Source organism: Corvus cornix, chromosome 1A (genome assembly GCF_000738735.6).
Source record: "Corvus cornix cornix isolate S_Up_H32 chromosome 1A, ASM73873v5, whole genome shotgun sequence".
NCBI classification, from domain to species: Eukaryota; Metazoa; Chordata; class Aves; order Passeriformes; family Corvidae; genus Corvus; species Corvus cornix.
This window is the reverse complement of record NC_047057.1, coordinates 8812172-8834096: the sequence shown is the minus strand read 5'-3', so window position 1 is coordinate 8834096 and position 21925 is coordinate 8812172. Positions and strand designations below refer to the sequence as shown.

Below are 21925 nucleotides of genomic sequence, written 5' to 3'. Positions count from 1 at the left end.
AATTCTCCAAGTGGGAATTGTGTACAGTTTGGGACAGTTCCCTACGTAACTCTTGCTGTGCACACTCCAGATCAGATACACTAATTGTATTCTGAAGATGTGTTCATTCATTCCCTGAGAGGAGAACCTGTCAGTCTCAGGCACCTTCCCAGGCATCTCCTGCTGCAGAACTCACTAAACTGCACATAGGTAATTTAAAACATCAGAAGAAACTCTTGCATGTGCAGAAATGATCACATAGGAGAGGCTTTTGTGCACAGCCAAGACAGAGGATGTTTTGTACACACTGTGAGGAAATAGGAGACAGTAGATGGTGCATATGCTGTTGTGGTCACCCAGGACCACAGGCCAGCTGGTTTATAAGAATCCAGCAACACAAAAGTTCAGCTGAAGATGCTACTGAAAGGATTTTAACAGTGACTGTCTGTTCTCTTGGAAAGATCTGACTCCCCACGTGAGCTTTACTGATGGTTGTGGTTTTTAACATACGCTTTTCCTGTGTTTATGCAACAAGTATAAAGGCCAAAAAAATGAGTCAACACCTCATTTTGGTACTTTCCATAAGAAAGAAGGGCAGAGAGAAAGGGAGAGCAGAAAGAGACAAAGGGAAGAAATAAAAACAACGAGAAAGAAACCAGACAATGAAGCAATCAAACATGGAATCTTGATGACTATCCAAAACTCTTGTAGTGAGATAGCTGTGATGGTATAAAAGTATTTATTGCTTAATTTACCAAAATTTAAAGTAACTTTTGCTGCATAATAGACTTCTATGTCTTCCCCTGGTTAATAGTTATTGTCTGGTTAATTAACATAGATGCTTACTATTAGTTTGCAGATAATGTTAAATCAAAATTAATTTTTTTAAAGCCATGTGTGTATCTCTGGGAGAGGTCATTTGGAAAGCTGAAGGCTAAGCATAAAGCACTGCACATTTGAAGAGAGTTTTCATGTACTTAAATCATTCAGACACATGAGAGAAGGGAAGGAAGGGAGGTACATAGTCAAGGAGTTATGGTACTTCAAAGATGTATAAGGAATGAAAACTACAACCAATTCTGTTTCAGGGCTACCCTATTCTACCTTTGGCTCTTTTCTGTAAAATTTGCATTTAAGCCTGTAAGTATTTGTAGAGAAATCTATGCGTACATCATACAGAAATATGTCTGTGCAGGTCTCCAAGCATGTATCAAAAGTATGACTGCGGTTTGTAGACAGAGCCAAGCTTGCTTTCTGCAATGAGAATTTAAGCACAGTATTATATAGCTATAGCAGTGAGCAATCCCAGTGTGGGCTACATAACCTTAGCAGGACCCTGAGTAAATTTTTGATCCTGTGTGACCTCATTTGTGCAGGGCATTAGTAAATGAGATGTCTTTTGCCCATCACTGCTCACAAGGCGTTTTCCCTGATACACAATGTGTAGCTGTGATTGCCAGCATGAGAGGTAGTTGAGAGTTTGGAATAGGCATTTCCCACTGTGTGAGGGTAAGTAACTTTACATAGGAACACTAAATCATGAGCTTTACAGTTGTGTGGTTACAATTCCACTTATTTTTGAGTAAGAGAGCAGCTTGGATCACAGCATTACTCATCAGCCTGCAGGGCAAAGATCGCTACAAGGATGCCAAGGAGTTCCTGTGGACAGGGAGGGCCTGGAGCAGCACAGGCTGACACATAGCAGAGCTGGCAGCTTCTTTCAGACTGTGCTGTGTGGGTGGAGGGGTCTTTCTGCAGCCTGAAATCATCAGTGGGTGTTACACTGACTAACAAGAAAATACCTCATAATACATACAGAACATTCATTTAACACCCTAAATATGAGGTGGATACCGAGGATGGAAATTATCAAGACTTTACTGCCAGAAACCCTGTGAAAACAGTATTTAGCAATTTAAGTAAGTTCATGCCACTTTCTACTTAATGCTTGAGGGAACACCAGGGTTGGCAGTTGGTAATTACTTCTGTGCAGAAACAGAATTTGACACACACTGTTAGAATTTCTTAAGCAAGTTAAAAGAAAGTCTGATGGTTTCACGACAAAACTGCTGAAAGCATCTACCTCTGAAAGAACAAAACCAGTGTATTAAAATAACTTTGAGTTCCATATCAATATTAGATGTTAGAAAGAGTGCAATTCCAAAAGCTCAGACAGACAGTTCTTACCTGTGCCAGGTGCTGTAACTGGCAGCCTTTTACAGTTTGATACACGAAAATATCACACAGTGTTCCAGCTCTCAGCCTGGGAGGTGAATGAATATCACCTCTGCCACTTTCATCTCCTTGGCAAGCAGACTCTGACTTACATGAACATTTGTGTCAGTGTTAGGGAAAAAGAGAATAAATCTGAAGTCCTGTGATAAATGTCTCCATATGAAGATATCACAGAAAAATGGGATCTGATTGTTCTGCTAACCCCCTCTGTGGGGGGGTAGAGTTCCAGGACAGAAAGAATAAAATCCTCATTTCTGTACATGCTGAACACCTACACAAGCTTATTTTATAAGAACTCATGCAGAGAATATAGAGTTACATAAAAGGCAACAGCAAAACAGACTGTTCATATGGATAACACAACAGACTTTCCTCTCTTTTTAACGTCAGTATAGCTTATATATCTTGAACAGATGTTGTGACCTTTTTTATGCACTGCTGCTTTCTGTTATAGCCAATGAGCAAGATTTAAAATGACCACTGAATTTCCTGCTGCATAGACACAGGAACTATTTTTAATACTGGAAAATTTTTGTATAATTCATGCTAATCAAATTAATTATCATGTCTGGTAGAGAGTTTTTTACCTGAGACTGTGTGGTCCTTTGGGTCTCTCAGTAGTTTGAGCCTTGTATGAGGAAAAATGTATTGCAGGGGCTTCCCATTTATCTAAGGAACACAAATATGCATGTCATAAAAAGATAAACCAACTATTGTGTCAATAATTTCAGACAGTTGAAACAGAAACAAGCTAACAAACTTATTTCATCCAGGGAAATATCACAACTTCATAATTCAAAAAATTCCCCAAGTTTGAAGACATTGGTCAAACTGCAAATTCCTTCTGCGGGGTAATGAATATTTGCTTCCATAACTCCAGATTAATTTTGAACATAGCTTTAGTTCTGATTTTTCCTAATGACTAGAAGGTGCTCCCTCTCTTCTGTAGTTTCTTTTAACCTTAACCCTCTATTCAAGCAATGATTAAGATAAGAATGAAATGAAACATAATTCCTCTATTTTTTATAAAATTCTTTTCTTAGGCACCTAAACAAAATGTTCATGTGTTACCGTCCATGAGTTGCAGCTTTAGTTTCAGCAAAATCACATGGTTCAATGTACCTCTTGTCTTCAAATTCCAAAAGCCATTTGGAAGATATGGGGAGAGATAACATCAGAAAGACCCAAACTAAAACCTGCAGGACTACATTCTGTATGAAAATGCACAACATTTACCTGGATGGATCCTAGACCTTGTCAAAGCTGAGAGCAATGCACCCTACGACAGACTCTAAAGAGCCAATTTTCCTTTTGAAAAGACCCCACCTGCCCCATGGTTTGGGCATACGAAGGGCCAAGCTGCAGGAACTGACCCACCTGCCAGGGATGATTGTCCCAAGCCCACACCAAAATGCTTCTGCGGAGTGTTGGTTGCAATACTCCCCTCACAGCCATTACAGCGCCCCTTTGCCTGCAGTTTTGGTCTTTAGGTATCAAAGCTGAACCCATCACTTCTCTGCCTCTGACATGTCAGTTCCAAGCCTGGGCACTGCACCCAGACTGAGAGGAGGGAGCATGACTGTGCCTGCTTCAGGATGGGACTTTAGGAAGCAGCCTCAAGGAGCCAAGGGGACAACACTTTTCAGCATGGCAATGCAGCAGCCTGAGTGTATCAGCAGCCTTTTGCCAACAGTTTATTACTATTATTTATATTTAAGTAGTCTTTAAAGGGATTAAGCTCCTCCTGAGCCAAACACTTCAAACCTAGTTTCTGCCCTGAAGACTTTATGAAGTTAATGGATAGAACACATAAATGATGGGAAGGGAAACAGAGAAGTCAAGGGACTTGCTTAACTCAATCTCACAGTAAGCAGAAGAGTTTATACATCTGTTGTCGTAATTCCATTTCTTATCCAGTGAATGATGCTGTATCTAGAAGGCTCAAATCCTCCCATAACACAGTGAGAGTAATATTGACTGTAATTAATGTTAGACATGAAGAAGATGATGGATTTGGTAGTGGACAAGTACTCCAGAATAAATCAGAACATGAGATCAGGCAGATGTTTGATTTTATCATGGGATTTTGTTAGAACATAGAATCTAATACTACCAGAAGTGAATAAAGTTCCATGAGGCTTCCACACATTAATGGATAGGGAGAGTGTTATATTTTTCATGACACTGTCAGAAATTCAGCAAGTTTTATATAACACTAAAAGTGATACATTTGTCACATGTAGCTTACATAAAATTGTAAAAAATCTGAAAGAACGCATCTAATTTTATTTTGAATTAAATAAAAAAAAAGAAATATTGCCATTTACAAGAAGTGTATGAACACATTTGAGTAGATCCTTAGCTGGGATCCATTTTGGTGGGAGCAATTCAATTTAACTGAGGAACACTGCAGCTCTTAAAATTCCATTCATATTATTTTACTTGCTCTATCTTCTTTCATTTTTTTAATAAATGACAATCCAAGAATATTCAATTCCATATTGTACATGACTGCTGAAAAATACATCTGAAAATATAGACTGTCTCCTTCTTTAGACTATTCCTTCCTTATTACTTTCACTTCTGGAATTTTATGAGAAGAATAAATCTTTGTGATTCATACAGGTCTGAATAAAACCATTGAAGTTTATTAGCATCCAGGGTAGTATATTATTCTTTTATTGTTGGTGGGAATCAGTAATTAAATGGAATATGGCATTAGACTTTTACTTTCAGACTAGTATATTTCTGAAAGTGGCAGAATAAATAGGAAAAAACAGTGGTTGCTGTAAATAGATAATACCGAGAACAGTTATATTGGTCTTGATGTTTTGCTTTAACCATTAGTGAGCATATTTATCTGAAATTTACGACAATATTTGAACACCCGTAATACACAAATTATTCTGAAATTCATCTGAAAATTTATCTGAAAATCTACTAGAATATTTGAAAACCTGTAGAACACAAATTATTTTGTGTTTCCAATTGTTCACATCTTCTAACTTCCACTACAGTTGGTTTCCCTTCACCTGAATATATTCCAGTTCACAGACTCTTCCCCCAGTTTCCCCAGTGAAGACAGAGAGGGACCCCACTGAAGCCACACAACCACAACAGTGTAAATACAAACTGGTGCAGATGGGCCATCCTTCCACTTCATGGCTGGAGAACATGTAAGTCCCCAAGCGCAGATTTAGGTCACAGGGCAAAAGTGACTTGATCCCACTTATTTGCGACAAACCCCAGAGATTTCTGCCATCTGTTCCTGTCATGAAGATCCTTCCTCACCTCTTTGGGAGCATTCAGTACACTCGACTTGTAGTTCAGCACTGGCATATCATCCTCTTCCTCAGGAAATGTAAGCTCTGTTCATGTGTTTCATGTTATTAGTCAGCTCAAAGGCCCTCCAAAAATGGAACGAATAGCAAATAATTGTGCTGAGGTTTTCTAAGACTGTTACAGAAGATCAGTTTAAAAATGCACTTCATTTTCCATTTGTCATCTGTCCTGGGGTGACGTTATGAAGCCGCTTTATTCCTTAACCATCCGCTCAATGCCCAAGGATGCTGTTTCTTTAAGATGGACCCGGGGGTGAGGCCACGGGACCGAGTGTGGGGCGGCTGAACGGCTGAACCCAACGGCTCGGGGGCTCCAGGGCTCGGTGGGGCTCAGGAGGGAGTGTGCCAGGAGCGCTGTGCTGGCTTTTTGGGTTTGTGTTCCAGCTAGCTGGGAAAAGGTTCAGTTGTTTTTTTTTCCTGTTCTTTTTTCCCTTCCCTCCCCTTGCCTCACTGTCCCCCAGGTCCATCTTAAAGAAACAGTGTCCTTGGGCATTAAGCGGACGGTTAAGGAATAAAGAGGCTTCATAACATCGCCCCAGGACAGTCGTCTTTAAGTGTTTTGTCTGATAAAGAAACACTAGGGAAGCCTCATAAAAGGGAATGTTATAAGGTAGAGAGGATAATCAAGAAGAATAAATTTCTCTAGTGCTATATTTTAGAAATAAAATTAATGAAGTGTATTTCAGTATTTCAGTCCATAGCCACACCTGTAATGTATCAACTGGTCTTTGGATCAGATCACCAAAGTCATGGTAGCTCCTGGTTTTAAATGTTGCTGCATCTCCCCTTTCACCAGTGTTAGGCCCTGATAAGGTGACTCTCAGCAGCTACACTTGGCTGTTGTCCTCTGGGATAATACCATTTTCAAGGGAAACTACCTGAGGCAGGTATCCAGGAACAAGATGGTAGATGCTCAAGGTGATGGGTTAGGCAGTATCCATCCTAATTTCTGAATACCACAGGTACTTGCATGAGCACACAAGGCCTGTGCAAGCTGGCACCAAGAATTTCTCCAGCTGTGGTAATTCTGCCCCTTTGAACTGCTACATCCCCCCTGTGCAGAGCACAAGTGTCAAGTTCTCTAGAAATCCTCAAGACGGAAAGTTCTTTCTAGAGGATAGATCCCTGGTGATGGAGATAACTTGCAAAAGGTGCACTGAATAAAAACTTAACAAATACAGCGTTCCTGCTCATTAATAAATTGCAAAGTCAGTTGCATTTTCTTCTGCAATTAGGTAAGTTCAACACTGACCTTTGCTCTAAAAGTCATTCTGGCATGCAGAGAGAAAAACATTTCTGAGTGACTAAGAAATGAGCCACTGCCAGCTAAATTCCTTTGTGAATTACAGTGAGGGGGTGGCTAACAATTCATTCTTTAGATTACATATTTTAACAACTGCACTAAAGTTGGAAATGACCCATTTCTCATCATATTTCCAGAGAATCTTAATCACAAAATGCCCCGCCAACCAAGTCTCTAGCAGAAAACAGTTTACTACAACTTAAAATAAATTCTCCTTGCTAGTTGGGAAACAATCAAAATGAAGTAGATGGACCTCAAAAATGTGGAACAGAAGATTTCAGGTAGCCTTCTGTATCAGTGTCACAAACGGTATTTTCTCATTTTAGCCCCAATGCTTACCTTATGACCCATTTTTTCATAATATCTAAATCTTCAGGTGCCCCTAAAAAGGCTTGACTGAAATTTAAAGAGAATGTTAGTGACCTATGAATGAAGAGAGGAGCACATAATTTTTTTCGGTGTTTAGAAATAGGGGATTTCATTCAAAAGGGTTCATGTCTAGAACCCTTGCCTTCTTTTTGTGATTAGAAAACTTTTGCCTAAGTGAACTGATGACAATTTATTAGTATTATGATGAGTTTAGGATTTTATTATTCATTTAGGGCTTAAAAAGACCCACTCATGATGACTGGAAGTATTTAAAATGCCTCACTGAAAAAATACTTATTGCCTGTTAATATACTCTCATTGTCTATGCCCTTGTTATGAAGTTTTACTGCCCTGGCACCTCCTCCTACTGTTCTTTCCCGAACTGTTTGCAAAAGCCAGTTTAGTTCAGAATATGCAAATAATTTTCACAGAAAATAATACGAAAAAACCCTTGATGTCTGGAGGTTTAAAGAAGTTGGTGGTGAACTGGCAGTAACTCAGCAAACTGTTGAGGTCAACAGGGATCAGTGGGAAATCTACAATAGATTATGTATTGATCTGGTTTTACCCTCCTAAAGGGAGCAGTCCAGAATCAGTACATTGGGAAATGGCTATTAAGATATCCAACTCAACTGCAATTTAATGTGATTTCAGAATACTATATAGAACCACAGAAGTTGCTATAGAAACAAATGTATTTTAATATTTATACAGCATGTGAGCTTAATCTGCTAGGTTTTAAGAACTCCATGGAAACCTGGAGGTTCAGGGTTGTCACTCCACTGCATTCTTGCTTCAAAAGCTCAGGGTTGTGCTTTATTTATTACCTTCAATTGTACAGGCTCTGTGGGATGCAATCAAGCAGTTCTGATTTCATCTAGTAAGGAAATTGATATTTCACATGTGTGAAACAAAATCTTCTGTAATACACATATTGTAGTGATCATAAAAATATTCTAATTTTTTTAACAAAGAAGATCATAAAAATAGCAAATTTAGAGCCAATAAGTGTATTTGGAAACATTGATTGATACATTACAAATGGATTAGTGCTATTGATGCAAATTATTTTTTCTGTGTCTGGTTTGAGCTCAGTAAGGGATGTTAAAGGAGTTGCAATGGCTTAATTCCTGTGCTAACCAGGAAACTTCCCTCCTAACTGATTTCAGGAAATCATCTGCAGCAAAGGAAGCTCTGGGTGAAGATGGGTATGTTCAGATGGTTCAGGATGGAGAATGACTTGCCATTTTTATCTCCAGAATACATTACACTTGGACAATACAGGTCCCTGTGCAGGACTGATTGTGGATACAGGAGACAGACAGCATGCCACAATGAATTCAGTCACCGTTTTTTTACACATAGGGCTAGAAAAGCCTTTAGGGAGTGGTTACTTTGCCTCACCACTCTCATTGGCCTGATATGGTTTATTTGCCTTCATATTTTTAAAACAGTCAAATACTAAAAAATAGAGATGTTAATACTGATTTACTTGCTTCTATTGCTAAGTGTTTCAAAATTCAGCATGGAGCTAATGAAACTTTTTAAAATATCTCTAACCCTTTTTGTCTTGTCACAAATCTGAAAATATATTTAAGTTGTCTCAAACAAATATTCACAGAAGACACTTAACATACACATGCTCTGAGTAACATTTTGATAAGGTAGATGATGTAGAGTTGGTGAGAACTGGCATTTCTCCCTTCTGCAGAGTTATTGATACTGTTTTGTACTGGTGTGGGACTGACAGTATCTAACCTGGATGGAAACAGAAGAAGGAACTGTTGTAAAACTCCTCCTCACACATCACTTCTTCTCTTCTGCAGAGGCTTTCCATGGCATCAGACAGAATTATTTAGAACACGTTCACGCTCCAATTTACATCCTAGATTTTACAAAACCTTAAAAAATGCCTTTGGCAAGATTTTAATGCTGTATCTCTACTTCCATATAAGAATGGAGATATCACAACAGCTTGAGACAGGAAAAAAATACGTATTTTCTTCCTGGAAATATCCAGGAAAACAACTCTTAGGCCCTTTAACCTTCGAACTGAAAATTTTTGAACAAAGTTTTTCAACCAGTCCTAGTGTAGTGCTACTGATATGAGAGAATAAAGCAAAGATCAGATGTCTGTGACTAAGACCTTGCCTTAGAACTGTTTCCCAGGACACAAGCTCTGGAGCCCTAGAAGTTAAATGCATCTTTACTAACCACCTCCTTATCACAAAGCTCAGGGTTAGCAGTAATCCTTTTGGACAAACCTGATTTTCAAGGAAAATTTTCAATTTTACCTCAGAAAGCTGTAGTGGTAAAATACAATTATGTATGCTTAGAATAATAAATATTTCTCATGAGGATTAAAGTGCTCAGAGAGGCAGTTTTTTTAACTATTGTCAGTGATATTAAGAGCTGTGAAGACTCAAAAACATCTTTTATCTTGCAATTAAGTTGATTCATAGACTCATAGATCTATTTGAATAGATTCCTGTAAGAATTATATCTTCTAAAGCCCTTTTTCTCAACAAGAAATGGGTAGGCCCAGTACAACCTAGGGTGTGTAAATCTCAATATATGCTAGGGATAGGAAAGGAGGGAAAAATAAATGACAGCTTGTAAGATATTTTAACACTTACTTCATAAAATCTACACTATTGCTTCATAAATCCTACATTCGATATTCAAATGCCAGTGAAAATTCTCACCAGCATAAAAGTTTCAAAGGCTGCTTGGTAGTGGGATATTCCTGTTTTGTATATTATCTGAGGAATTAACATGAGCAACATAAGCTATTAAGTATCACAAAGGGACCATGTAATACCTTTACTTAGAATCACAGAATTAAGGTTGGAAAAGACCTCTAAGATGATCAAGTCCAACTGTCAACCCAGTGCCACCACCATGTTCACCACAAACCATGTCCTCAAGTGCAGTATCCACATGTTTTTTGAACACTTCCAGGGATGGTGACCCCACCATTTCCCTGGGCAGCCTGTTCCAATGCTTGACCACCCTTTTCATGAAGACATTTTTCCTAGTATCTAATCTAAACCTCCCCTGACACAATTTGAGGCTGTTTCCTCTTGTCTTGAGGAAATGCACTCATTGCATTCATTTGATCTCATGTAAAAATGTAATCTAAATCAATACATTAGAATATATCAGGATGTAATCTAAATCAATCAGTAAAAATGATAGCTGAAACAAGCAACTGGAGACCTTAGAGATTTGAAATACATAAGATTTGCTAATAAAAAGTAGAAATGGGATGGTACACTAAGGTAAACTAGATTTCAAAGTTGGCAAGCCTGAAAAGAAGAGTATGGTATTTTTCTTTCTCTCCCTAATAAATGAAATATTCTAATTATTAGATGACAAAGTCTTGCTGATTTATTCAATAATTAATCACAGACTGTTGGGATTATACTCACCAACTGAAAGTGGAAAAATTTGCCAACAATATAAAATAATTCTTTTCCTTCAACTGCTAGAAGAAGGGACTTGAATTTGGATGGGATAAAGCTGGTAAGGGAAAATGAGACTAATTGTTTTCTTTTTTCCTTTTTTTTTTCCCAATAGGAAGGAATACTTAAGTATACTTAAGGTATAGATATTTTCAGCTGTATTTCAAAAGTCAAAAGACAACCTGCAAAATTAATACTGAGTTGTAGAGGAAAGTTAATCTACTTTCATCATCAAACGTTCAACAGTACTTCAGCTGAATGTAGCTGGATTTTGAGTAATCCTGTAGCCCCTACGGGAATCATCAGACAGTATGATTAAATTATCAATCATTTATAAAACTAAAGGCACATCTTACTTGACAGCTTACTTGATCTTGGTGTTGACTTAGTGGTCGAGAGTGTGACAACTTCTCTGGCAGCCTTCTGTCAAGGATGTGTCCGTTCTCCAAACGAGGCTCTCTGGGCTTGTCAAACCAATCTGTTTCTTCCCGACGGAGATGATAGGCTTTGAAAACCAAGGACAGGTCAAATGCTCTGATCCAGTGTTGGGCAAAGGGCAAGAATGTGCATTGTGCATAGCAAACATGCAGAGTGGTTACTAATTGGCCATGCAGCTAAAGCAAAGTTAGAGGTGAGACTTGAGACATTGAACTTGAGCATTATTTAGCTGTGAGACAGCAAAGGGAGAAGATTCTGTTTATGTCAGACGCATGGATATTAAATACAGAAGAAATCTACCAAGTGCTATGGCCACTTCTTCCTTCTGGCAGCTAAGAAATACACTGCAGATTTCACATCTCTCTAAAATTTTTGTTGAAAAAGAATTAGTCATATTAGTTATTTTGCAGCAGACTAAGAAAAAAAAAACAAACCAAGAAAATCCAAATCAAAACCCAAAATAACCAGACCTCGAAATGCAAACTCCACTAATTCCCAAATATCTGAACTGAATATTGTTAAAAATGTTTTGGAAATAATCTATAACTATATATAAGAAAATTATGACCTCTTTATGAAATCGGTATCAACCCAAATCAAAGCAGATAGGAAACCAAACTATGTAACTGAAATTCTGAGCAGAAATATTGCAGGTGATCTCATTTTGAATTCCATCCCCTGATTTTGCAGTATGAACCTTTGTATAAGGATTGTTAATATTCTTTCTGCAAAAATTCTACAAGACTATTATTCTGTTTGCAACCATTTTAAATCTGTACAAAACATTGTTTAAGGTGTCTTTTGGGAATCAAATAATGCCATTTCACTGAAATCAGTTTTGCAAATGCATATATTTATGCTTACTGACTATTGGGTCAACTGACATAGCTGTCACCCCATTGGGATCAGAATCATGTCCTATTTTCTTCTATGTTGCCAATCAGTGCAGACCAAAACATTGTGCAGGTAATGCAATGTTGAATGTAAGGCAAGTTTGAATTTTATGCTTTATTAAGCAAGATAAATTTGGAAATCAAAGGAAGAAAAGATTTGTTTCAGCAAAACCACAAGGAATTGCAAACCTTAAATAAGGTCAGTTTTTGCTATAGTAACAAGACTGAATGCCCGTGACAGAGAAAAGAATTCAAAAGGAAAATGGTAGTGTGCATAATCTTTCCTACTTAGTTGTGAAAGTAAACATTATCTATTTGGGTTAAGAAATAATTTGGAAATAAATGTTATTAGGAAAAAAGCAAATTGTGGTTTTTTGTTACTATTTTCTTTAAATTTTCCAAAAAAGAGGAATAATATATATGCATGATTTTCTGGAAGTAATACTTTGTGTGTGGTAAAATGAACATTCTATATTACATTAAGCCTTTAGAAAATTCTTAATCTTGATTCAGATATTATGCAGCCTCTTCCTTCATAACTGTGCACAAACTTAATCTAACATTAGTTTATTAATATTATTTAGATAAGCATATATGAATTACCAGAAACATTATTAGAGGTTGATGCTTATCTGACTACTAATTAGTTACTGATTAACTGCTCTGAATAAACCATTATGATCTAGCATGCAAATCCTTCATGCTTTACATTTATGCCAGTTGACCAGTGCCTGTACAAAGCAGGTTCATTCAAAACTCATCCTAACAGAACTTCTTTCTGAAGCTTGCATAAAGAGCCTAATGCATATTCCTGAACCCAGATGCTAATGCAGGTTGTCACAGTCTGTGTCATCATCTGAGCAGATGAAAGAATGACTTTTTTTTTTCTCTCCTCCTGCCTCAGTTGAAATAACTTTTCCTGGATTGCTCCTCTTGAAAATGTAGAATTCCATACTGCAGTTCAGACCAGCCTTTTTTTTTTTTTTTATCAAACTGCAATGAATGTGTGAATTTTATTGAAATTTAAGATGTTATAAAGGTACATGTATATAGATAGACACACACACACACCACACTCACATGTACATACACACACCACTGGATTTGGCTTGTGCAGCTGGGATTTGTCACAGCTGGAAACCTGGGAACAACCAAGATGAACCATTGATGCTCTTAGAGAAGTCATCCTTTTATTCTAAGACTAACGGAATGCAGCCAGATGGTTCCACCCAGATTAACCAGGCGAGACTAAACTCCAGGCCGTGGGGTCCAAGAAACTCAATCAGAGGAGTAACAATGATCCCTAAATCCCATGGATGAAAAATTACAAGGAGTTGGCTGTGTTGATATCTTGATGTCTTGATACCTCAAATTTAAGCTTCTAAACCCTGTGGAAGAATTGCCAAATTAGCATATAAAAGAAAAAAAATATCTTGGGTGAGAAAAGGTATATTTTATATCTTCTGAAGAGCAAGGACCATTTATATTCATAAAATTGAGTACTGGCTTCAGTGTTCTTGAAAATTAGTATCTTCAGCATACTTAGCAGTGTGTGGAAAGTGGCAGCTGTGGGGTTGACAGAGATCTATTTGCTGCATCAGAGCTTTCATGGTACTGGGAAGCCTGAGAAAATTCCAAGTGTTTCAAGAGCTCAAAATGTTGTTTATTTCCAATGGGCAGCTCTGGACGCTGTGGTCTTTTGACACTAAGGCTACTTTTTTAACCTGTTTGAAGTCTGGAATCCCAATGTAAGCACTACTTATGTATGGAAGCATGGTTTAAGATTCGTTACAGTATGTACTTAGCGAAAAAACAAAGGTTTGGACTCAAAGTCCTATTTGCATTCTCTTCTAGTATTTGTTATGGGATGTCGCTTATAAAAAATGAACAGAAAGTTAAGTATGTCTCTGAGTTTGAACCAAAGAAAAACAATTTAAATTTAATATTTTAACTTAAATTTAATTTTTGGAAGTCTCTTAAGATGATAAATCAAGCTGTAGCACAAGAAGAGTTTTCCTAGACAATGCTTAAGACTGATTTCTTTTAATGAAATCTTGTAAAGACCATGCAGCAGTTTCTTAAAATAAAGAGAAACTGCAAAGCAAATTGTGTTAAAAGGTTGGATGAAACATGCCAGAATAGGTGTCCACTTTCAGGGCATCAAAGCACTACAGGGAAGAGTGCACTCCCAAAAAAAGAAGGCCATAACTTTCTATAGAAATGTAATTGCTTCTTTTGAACACTTTCTATCATCCAAATAATATGAATTATTTTCAATACAGGTTACTTGCTATTAGACAGCATATTTGAAAATAATGTCATAAGGTATTTTGGTTTCCCAAGAAATAAGCTATTTGTGAAGACAAAAGTTTCATAGAAATTAGAAAAAAAGACTGCTGAAAGGAGAAGCCCTATGTGACATATCAATCAAATACAGAATATGTGAATTAAGTTAGAACACCACTGAAAGGGTCTAACTAATCAGAGACTAATTTAAAACTGAAATGTGTTAAACTTGAAGTGTTAACATGTATGTCTTGTACAAATATATATGAGAAACATAATGCACTGTAGGGCAGATTTTTAATTCCCTATGACCAGTTCATATGAGGTAGAATAGCACCAAATTGGATTTTTTTGGTCCAGGTTGGCTCTCCTTAGTTTTCAGGAGGAAAAGTCCTGTATCTTTCACAATGTGGCTCTAGAATGACCCGTAAAAGTCACAAGCTGAGAGCAGACAAGATAGCATCTGCTTATTTAGGAAGAATGATATGAGATGCAACTTGGGGAGTTCCTCTCAACTGCTTTCAGATTTAATTATAGGACTCTGTGTGCTAAGAATCGAAGGACAATGAAAACAGTTAAACTTCTGATAAATATCAAAAAAGCTAATGACCCTGAGTCTCTCCTGAAACACAGAGTTCATGAGGGGGTTAGAAATATCTAAGAAGTATGAAGAGAAACTTAGAAAACAAAACCCTTAGTATGAAGTATGAGGAAGGCAAATAGATCAATTTTTCTAATGCTTATGAAAGATTCAGCATGTGTAAAAAACCAATAATGCAATAATGAACGGAGGTTAGTAGAAATGTGAAAAATAAACCATACTACTTCATAATCATGCAAATGTGTCTTTTGAGACAATCATTGCCATTTACAGACAATAGAGCGCATGCAAAGTCTCTTTTATTGTGCAGTAAATACACATAAGAAAAAGTTAAGGGAACGCATACAATTTCAAACATGTTCATTTCATTTGCTTTCAAACTGTCTTCATGATTTTTAAACAATTTAGAATATATTAAGTCTGAACTGACTCAAACAAAACTGATACATAATTTGCAATTATTAAGTACTCAACATCAGCTTTAACATTCTTCTGTACTTATTCAGAAGCAGCATTTTTAATTGCACTATTTATAATACATCAGAAAGGTCCCTTTCCTGAACTTAAGCGTGATAAACTCTTGTGCTTATTTGGCAGACGTGTATGGGGTGCATATAAAACCAGCTACGCTGCATAACCCATCAACAGAAGTAAAATACTTTATGCAAGTTTATTGAAGGATGAGATTGTCTTGCACCATCCAAATGACAAATTATCTTACATAATCACAATTCTGAATGCACAGAAGTCCACATGACAGGATGCTTTCAACAAACCATATGTAGAATGTTATTTTGCTATCACGTTAAGCTCTATATGGTTCTAACATATAATATGTACTTAATGAACAGACTATTTCTACATAAACACAGATCTAAATTGGTGCATCGGGAGATGGGATTATCATTTTTTGAGTTCTATCATGAAATTTCATGCACATAAAATTACTGGAGTTTTTTAGAGATTTGGGAGATTATTTCCAAATCCCAACCAAAACTATTGCAAACAAGTTCAATGATTCACAGTCACTGAAGAGAGCTGCACATAAAGACTGATGGCAGAGTCTGTATTGTACATGGAATGTTCTACACAGTATATTTGAAAAGTAGACATAAACAAGTGAAAAGGAAAGTGCACAAGCAAACCAAAAGGAAAGCAAATCAACAATATAGTAGCATGCTATAGTAGCTAAACACCATCCAGGAACTGTTAGGGTAAAATAAAAAATACAAAATAAAGACAAAACAAATCAACCCCCAAGAATGTAAATACACAGAAGATGCACCAAGCAACAGAAAAAGAACAAGTCTGTGAAGTGTAACAAAAATCAGACACATGCATAGAAATGAGGATTTGCGTTGTGATAGTAAGATACCAGTCTGAGGCCTAATTTACCTTCACTGTCTGACATGGCATGCTGGAAGTCATCCATGATGAAGGCTATATCTCGATCATAGCCTCGAGTCCGTGACTCCTCCCTCATATGCTGCTGGACCTCAGGTAATGAATGGCTCGATCCAAACTGGTCCCTGGTATCTGCAGATATTGGTGGCAAGGGTCCAGCTGCTGCTCTTGCCATTCCCATTGGCTGTCCAACAGGACTGAGTGGGCTCTCCTCCTCTGAGTTCTGTGCTACTATTGGGATCCTTCCCCTGCTTTGGCTAATAGGTAGACTGGTGGGTTTAGTTCTTCCAGAAGGTGCTGCATGGCTAAAGGAAACATCTAAAGGTTCAGCTTCTTGAGCTTTCAGTCTTAAAGAAGAACTGGAAGAATCCCTTTTCAATGACAAATCGAGCCCATACACCGAGGAAGGCCTAGATGAGGGTCTAGATCTACTACCACTGCTATAGGACTTGTCTGCTTCATCTTGTAGTGTGGATCGCATTGTTGGACCTAGTGCAGTCCCAAGGCCTGCTCCAATGGATGACGTCAGTGGTGGCCCCATGTACTTCTGTTGGTCACTGATGTTTTTTCTAAGGCCATAAGTGATATCATCCTGAAGAAGCCTTGCCCTAGTAGTAATTCCCCCAAGTGTTGAAGTGCTAGAAGTCATATAGCTTGAATAGTCAGGCTCAAGGTCTCTGCTTTCTTGGATAGGTGAAAACTTTGTTAGTTTAGGGTCTATCAAGGCTTTCTTGTGTTTTGACTGCTTCTGGTAAAGGAGGGCTGCTGGGAGCTGCTTAGCAGCCTGTTTCTCAAGAGTAAGCCTACCTATGCTGTATTTCTCAGATTTTGGAAAATGCCTGTAGCTGCCCTCTCCATGGTAATACTGTGACAGGCCAGCCAGATGATCAAGACTTTCTGCACCTCTACGGAATTCTTGCTTTATTTGGTGTTTCAGAAGTTTGAGCTCATAAGGGTCCTCCATTGGGTCTTCATCAGCTTTAACATAGGAATGTAACCTAGAGGAAGTCTGCAGTGGTGCTAGGAAGTCTGACACTTCTTGTGCTCTCCTGGCCTCAGTTGTGCGAAGCAGTCGATCTGTTTTGGTCAGATCTTTCTCATGGAGGCTAAAACTGGAACCAAGAGCTCCTGTTCCTTTAGTAAGTTCTCCTATATCGTCAATCAGCACATAATTTCGGGGTGTATGGTGGTGGTCTATATCTGCATAGAACGAATCTGCAGATATGCTTGATATAGGGCTGCTTGCTATGCTATTTCTCTCATCTAGCCCTATCCTCAAGTCCAAGGTGGAGTATTTACTGCCCAGCTGGGAAACTGCATAACTATTGTCAGTGGAAACTGGTGCTATCATGAGAGGCTGATTGCGAATTACATCATAGTTTGTTGTTATCTTAGGCTCCAAATATAATGTGGTCTGTCTTGGCTTTGGCTGTATCACCATCATCTGTGATGGGAGTTGATATGATGGCTGTTGAGATGGTGGAGGTTGAGCCTGTGGGGTAAACGACATAGTAGCTCCTGTTTGGAACGCTGACTGGGTCTGATAGGGTGAAACCTGCTGGTGATACAAAGGCTGCTGTTGTTGGTAATGTGACTGCTGTGTGAACTGAGTTGGTGCTTGAGTTGGCAGGGCAGGAGATGAATACTGATACTGAGCATATGGGCTTGTAGCAGGGGCAAACTGTGTTTCTGGCTGGGTTTGTGGTGGCATAAACTGGTTAAATTCTGTCTGGGGTGCAGTACGTGGTCTTTCCAAGCCATGCTGAGTTTCTATTCTGGTTGACCTGGTACTATTAACTTCACTGTCTGACATATAATCACGTTCTTCTGCTACTCCTTGGAGATACGCACGCTCTCTCTTTTCTCTTTCTTTTAGTAGGGCTTCTTTCCTCCTATTAATGCCCATTTCCAAGTATCTCAACTTGGCATCTATTTCTTTTTCCTCCTCATCTAGCTCTGCTTGCTTCTTCCTAAGCTTGGCTGATTCACGTTCAACCAGATCCAATTCCCTGTCTATATCCTGAAGAATTTTGGCTCTGGCCATAGTGGTGGTCCTACAAATCCTTCTCCGTGAAACTGATCCCACAGAAGTATATGGGGACTGAGTTCCTGCTGCTGCTTCCTCTGGAGGTGGGTTGGGCAGAGTCCTCTTCACCTTCTTTTGAGTGCTGGATGGAGTCAGGCTTGAAGAACCTTTTGACTGCAATAGAAGAAACAAGACTGCATCACTATTCTGGAGGGAAATTAATCACAATTTTTTTTAATTTTTTCAGGGTAAGGCTTTATAACTTAACCACATATTTTCCTTTAGACAGAGGAAATATTCTATCTGTGATTAAGCAGAAGAAAATGGCAAGGAAAAGGGCTGTCAGTCTGCTAAAAATGAGCAGTCTAATACAAAATAAGGGTGATACTCACTAAGACTTTGTTTAGCCTAAGATTAAAAAATCTATCTTATAGTCTTAAAATTGAATCAACGGTAATTTAAGAGTTTTTTCTTTTTTTTTTAAATTTCTGCCTGCTTATACATAAGCATATTCAATACATATGTATGTGGGAGGGGAATATGTATGCATACACCTCCCTTTTATATAACATTTAATTTAATAAACAATCTGTATATAAGTGTACTTATATACACCTTTATATCTAAATTATGTATAATCTGTAAAGTTGAATAGATGACTGAGCCAGACACTGAATGCATATCCATAAGCTATAACTTGTCCTGAAATCCAGACAACAAAGCAGAACTTTTAGTGACAAGACAGGTAGTTCTCACATGATCTTGTAATTTTTGCCTCATATCTGATGCTAAATATATATATTTTTTCAGGGGATTTCCTTGTGCCTTACAAAACTGGTATGAGCTTTCTTCAGTTCACTGAAGACTTTTATAAATGAAATTTGTTCCAGTTAGAAAGCTACAGTTTAAAACTGAAAAAAAGTTAAGCGATATAAAATTATAGTAATTTAATTTTGTCCAGATGTCCAGACTTCCTCAGAGTTAATGGTGGAAGAGTGATTCATCCTGATGTAGAACTATCTACCTTAGGCTGATAAGTAATTCCTTTTGAGGTGCCAATCTCCCTTCATCAGCTAGGAAAGTAGACAATGCAACTGGTTAGAAGCAATTTGTTTTGCACCCTGAAGTACTAAATTTTTTGAAACTTTTTTTCTTAGTTTTTAAGTTTAGGCTCCCACACAATGTACACAGATTAAAAATTGGGACCTGAATGATTTTGAGACTGTATCCTATCTCCCTAATAGCTTCTTACAAATTTTGCCTTAGCAAAGGAAAAGAGATTGATCTACACACATACACTGACACAAAAGAAAAATCACCTCAGCCATTACAGAATGTAGACATATTAATACCAACATGTGGAAACATTTTAGCCCAGTTTAATAAGGGAAGAATAAAAAACAATACTGATCAAATTGACACTCCTGCCTCTGCAGGAAAGGACAGTATTTCTGCAAGCATTAAGTGTTTTTAATTAAAAATGGCATTTCTTTTGAAATAAATGCTGCTTCATTCAGATAAGATATCAGTAAGATTGATTTTAAGTAGGAGTTTATAAATCAGTATTTTCTCAGTTTATTTTAATATGGCATCAACAAACTGTACAAGCTTTTAAGAAGTGTTGACAATCCCCTTTTCCTGCTCCTCTGTTACCTAGCTTTAACAAATTACAATAATCAACACATGGTTTGCCATGGATCTTTAAGGAAACAGCCACTACCTTTTCAAGTGCCATTTAAGCTCTTTTATTCTCTTCATCTAAATTCCATCAACTTTTGCATGTTTCAGATTTCAATAAAAGCAATTTAATATTTTCAGCTTCCCGTGGCCATTTCACAAACCCATGTTGTGCCAACAAATCAAAGGAACTAATTTTCTCTTGCTCAGTGTGTACTTATAAGCAAAGACAAATTAATCATCTACAGTAGGTCTAGTTGGCTAATGATTTATATTGTAAAATCAGTGTAATACCACTGTTATTTTCCCCGTCCTGAACTGAAATAGGAATCACAGATGGTGAAGCAGTCACAGATGGCCACTGGTATTGGGAAGTGCTATTAATAACACAGTCATTAAAAGCTCTACAATACTTTATGGAATTAATATTTTCAGATGGTAGTTGCTGATGCATAAATCTCATTGTCAGATGCATTTTATAAAAAAATCCCCATATTTTGTTTATAGATCTCTCTGTATATGAAGAAACTTAGACTAACAGATATTATAGGAAGTACCACTTGCTTTTAAAAAAGTATTGATAACCACTAGTTCTCAGCTACTATTCTCACAAAAGGCAAGTCTTAATAATTTTCACTTGATATTTATATTGGGAAGAGAAAAAAAGTATCTTAGTACTGTGATAAAATGTGTGCCTTCTTCTTCCTGGATATTTTGATCATCACTTATATTAGCATGATCCCTGGGAAGTGGCTTAGTATATTGAAGGGAAGTTCAACTGCAGTATTTTGACAGGTAACTTTAAAGTGGCTGTTGTTAGTTTTTGCATTTCCTTTGAATTTGTTAAATAGAATGGAAAAAAAAAAAAGACAAGCTAGGGCTGATCTTTGGCAAATTCTAATCTCTTTATCAGAAAGAATTGGGAGTGGAAAGAGTAATTCTGCTGTCTAGTCCTATCCCTGTATTTTTGGTCCTCGTCTCACATTTATAATGTTACGCCCATTTTACATTTGAAGTACCCAAAGGAAAGATGGGGTAGAAACCTTGATGAGACCACTCTGGAGCCACAAACACAAGCAGGCGTTCTTAGACCTTAAAACCATCGGTTAAAGGTTAAGTTAGATGTCAGACAGGCAACCTTAGCAAGTTCTCTGACTGAATAAACAATGAAGTTTTCTACTATATTTTATCATGCTTTTCATCTTAATTCTAGTCAGTTTACTTCTAGCTATGTATTAGTATCCTTACTAATTTTTAAAAATAATTTTTTGTCTAGCAAATGATCACTCTAAATGTTGACCATAACTTTCAAAAACTAGAAGTAAATTATTCTGGTTTTTGTTTTACCATGACATTCATATAAATGTTATTACTTTTTTGCTGACCCTTTTAAAATTTTACATTAGTCTGGGATATCCCTTCAGGATTGACTTAATGGTAATCAGATCTGCTTCTGAGGCAAAGCTGACCTTGTCAAAATAAGGCCAAAGGTTGTGCTTGAAATAAAGCCACAGAGATGTTCTCCACAATACTACAAACTAAAGAAATGAGGAACAAACAGTCTTCTCGTTCCACCACCACTCCTTAGGCCTAAGAAAGTTTTGAAATAAACACAGGAGAAAGTCTTCTCAGTCTTGCAGTTCAGTGACAAGTTAACATCACAGTAAGGAAATGAAAACACTGAGCTGAAGGTTGCATGCAAACAGATTTAGCAAAACCTTCCTTTTCTGCCTTGCCAGTACACATTAGTCTTGATGTGAGTTTGAATTTATAGAGGTCATCTGGGCAAAGGCTTGTGAACCCTGTTAACTTGTGTGGTGACTTCAGAGTAACTCCTTTGCAATGACCATTCTATTCCTTACAAATCTTTCTAAAAATACCTTTTTCTCATCTATTTTCATCTCTTTTA

At 37.4% G+C, this 21925-nt stretch overlaps 1 protein-coding gene across 9 annotated transcripts in view; it reads right to left on the bottom strand.

The window, feature by feature from the left end:
• The window catches only part of PCLO (piccolo presynaptic cytomatrix protein), a 326540-nt gene that overhangs the window by 123416 nt on the left and 181199 nt on the right, over positions 1–21925 (bottom strand). For 8 of the 9 annotated variants that reach the window (XM_039571469.1, XM_039571467.1, XM_039571460.1 and 5 more), the window contains exons 7-9: positions 16305–18513; positions 11048–11196; positions 2802–2883 (exon numbers count right to left, since the gene is read on the bottom strand). In XM_039571469.1, coding sequence (XP_039427403.1) covers positions 2802–2883; positions 11048–11196; positions 16305–18513 — 2440 coding nt within the window. The remainder of the gene's footprint in view (positions 1–2801; positions 2884–11047; positions 11197–16304; positions 18514–21925) is intronic. The other variant, XM_039571463.1, reaches the window with a different exon arrangement.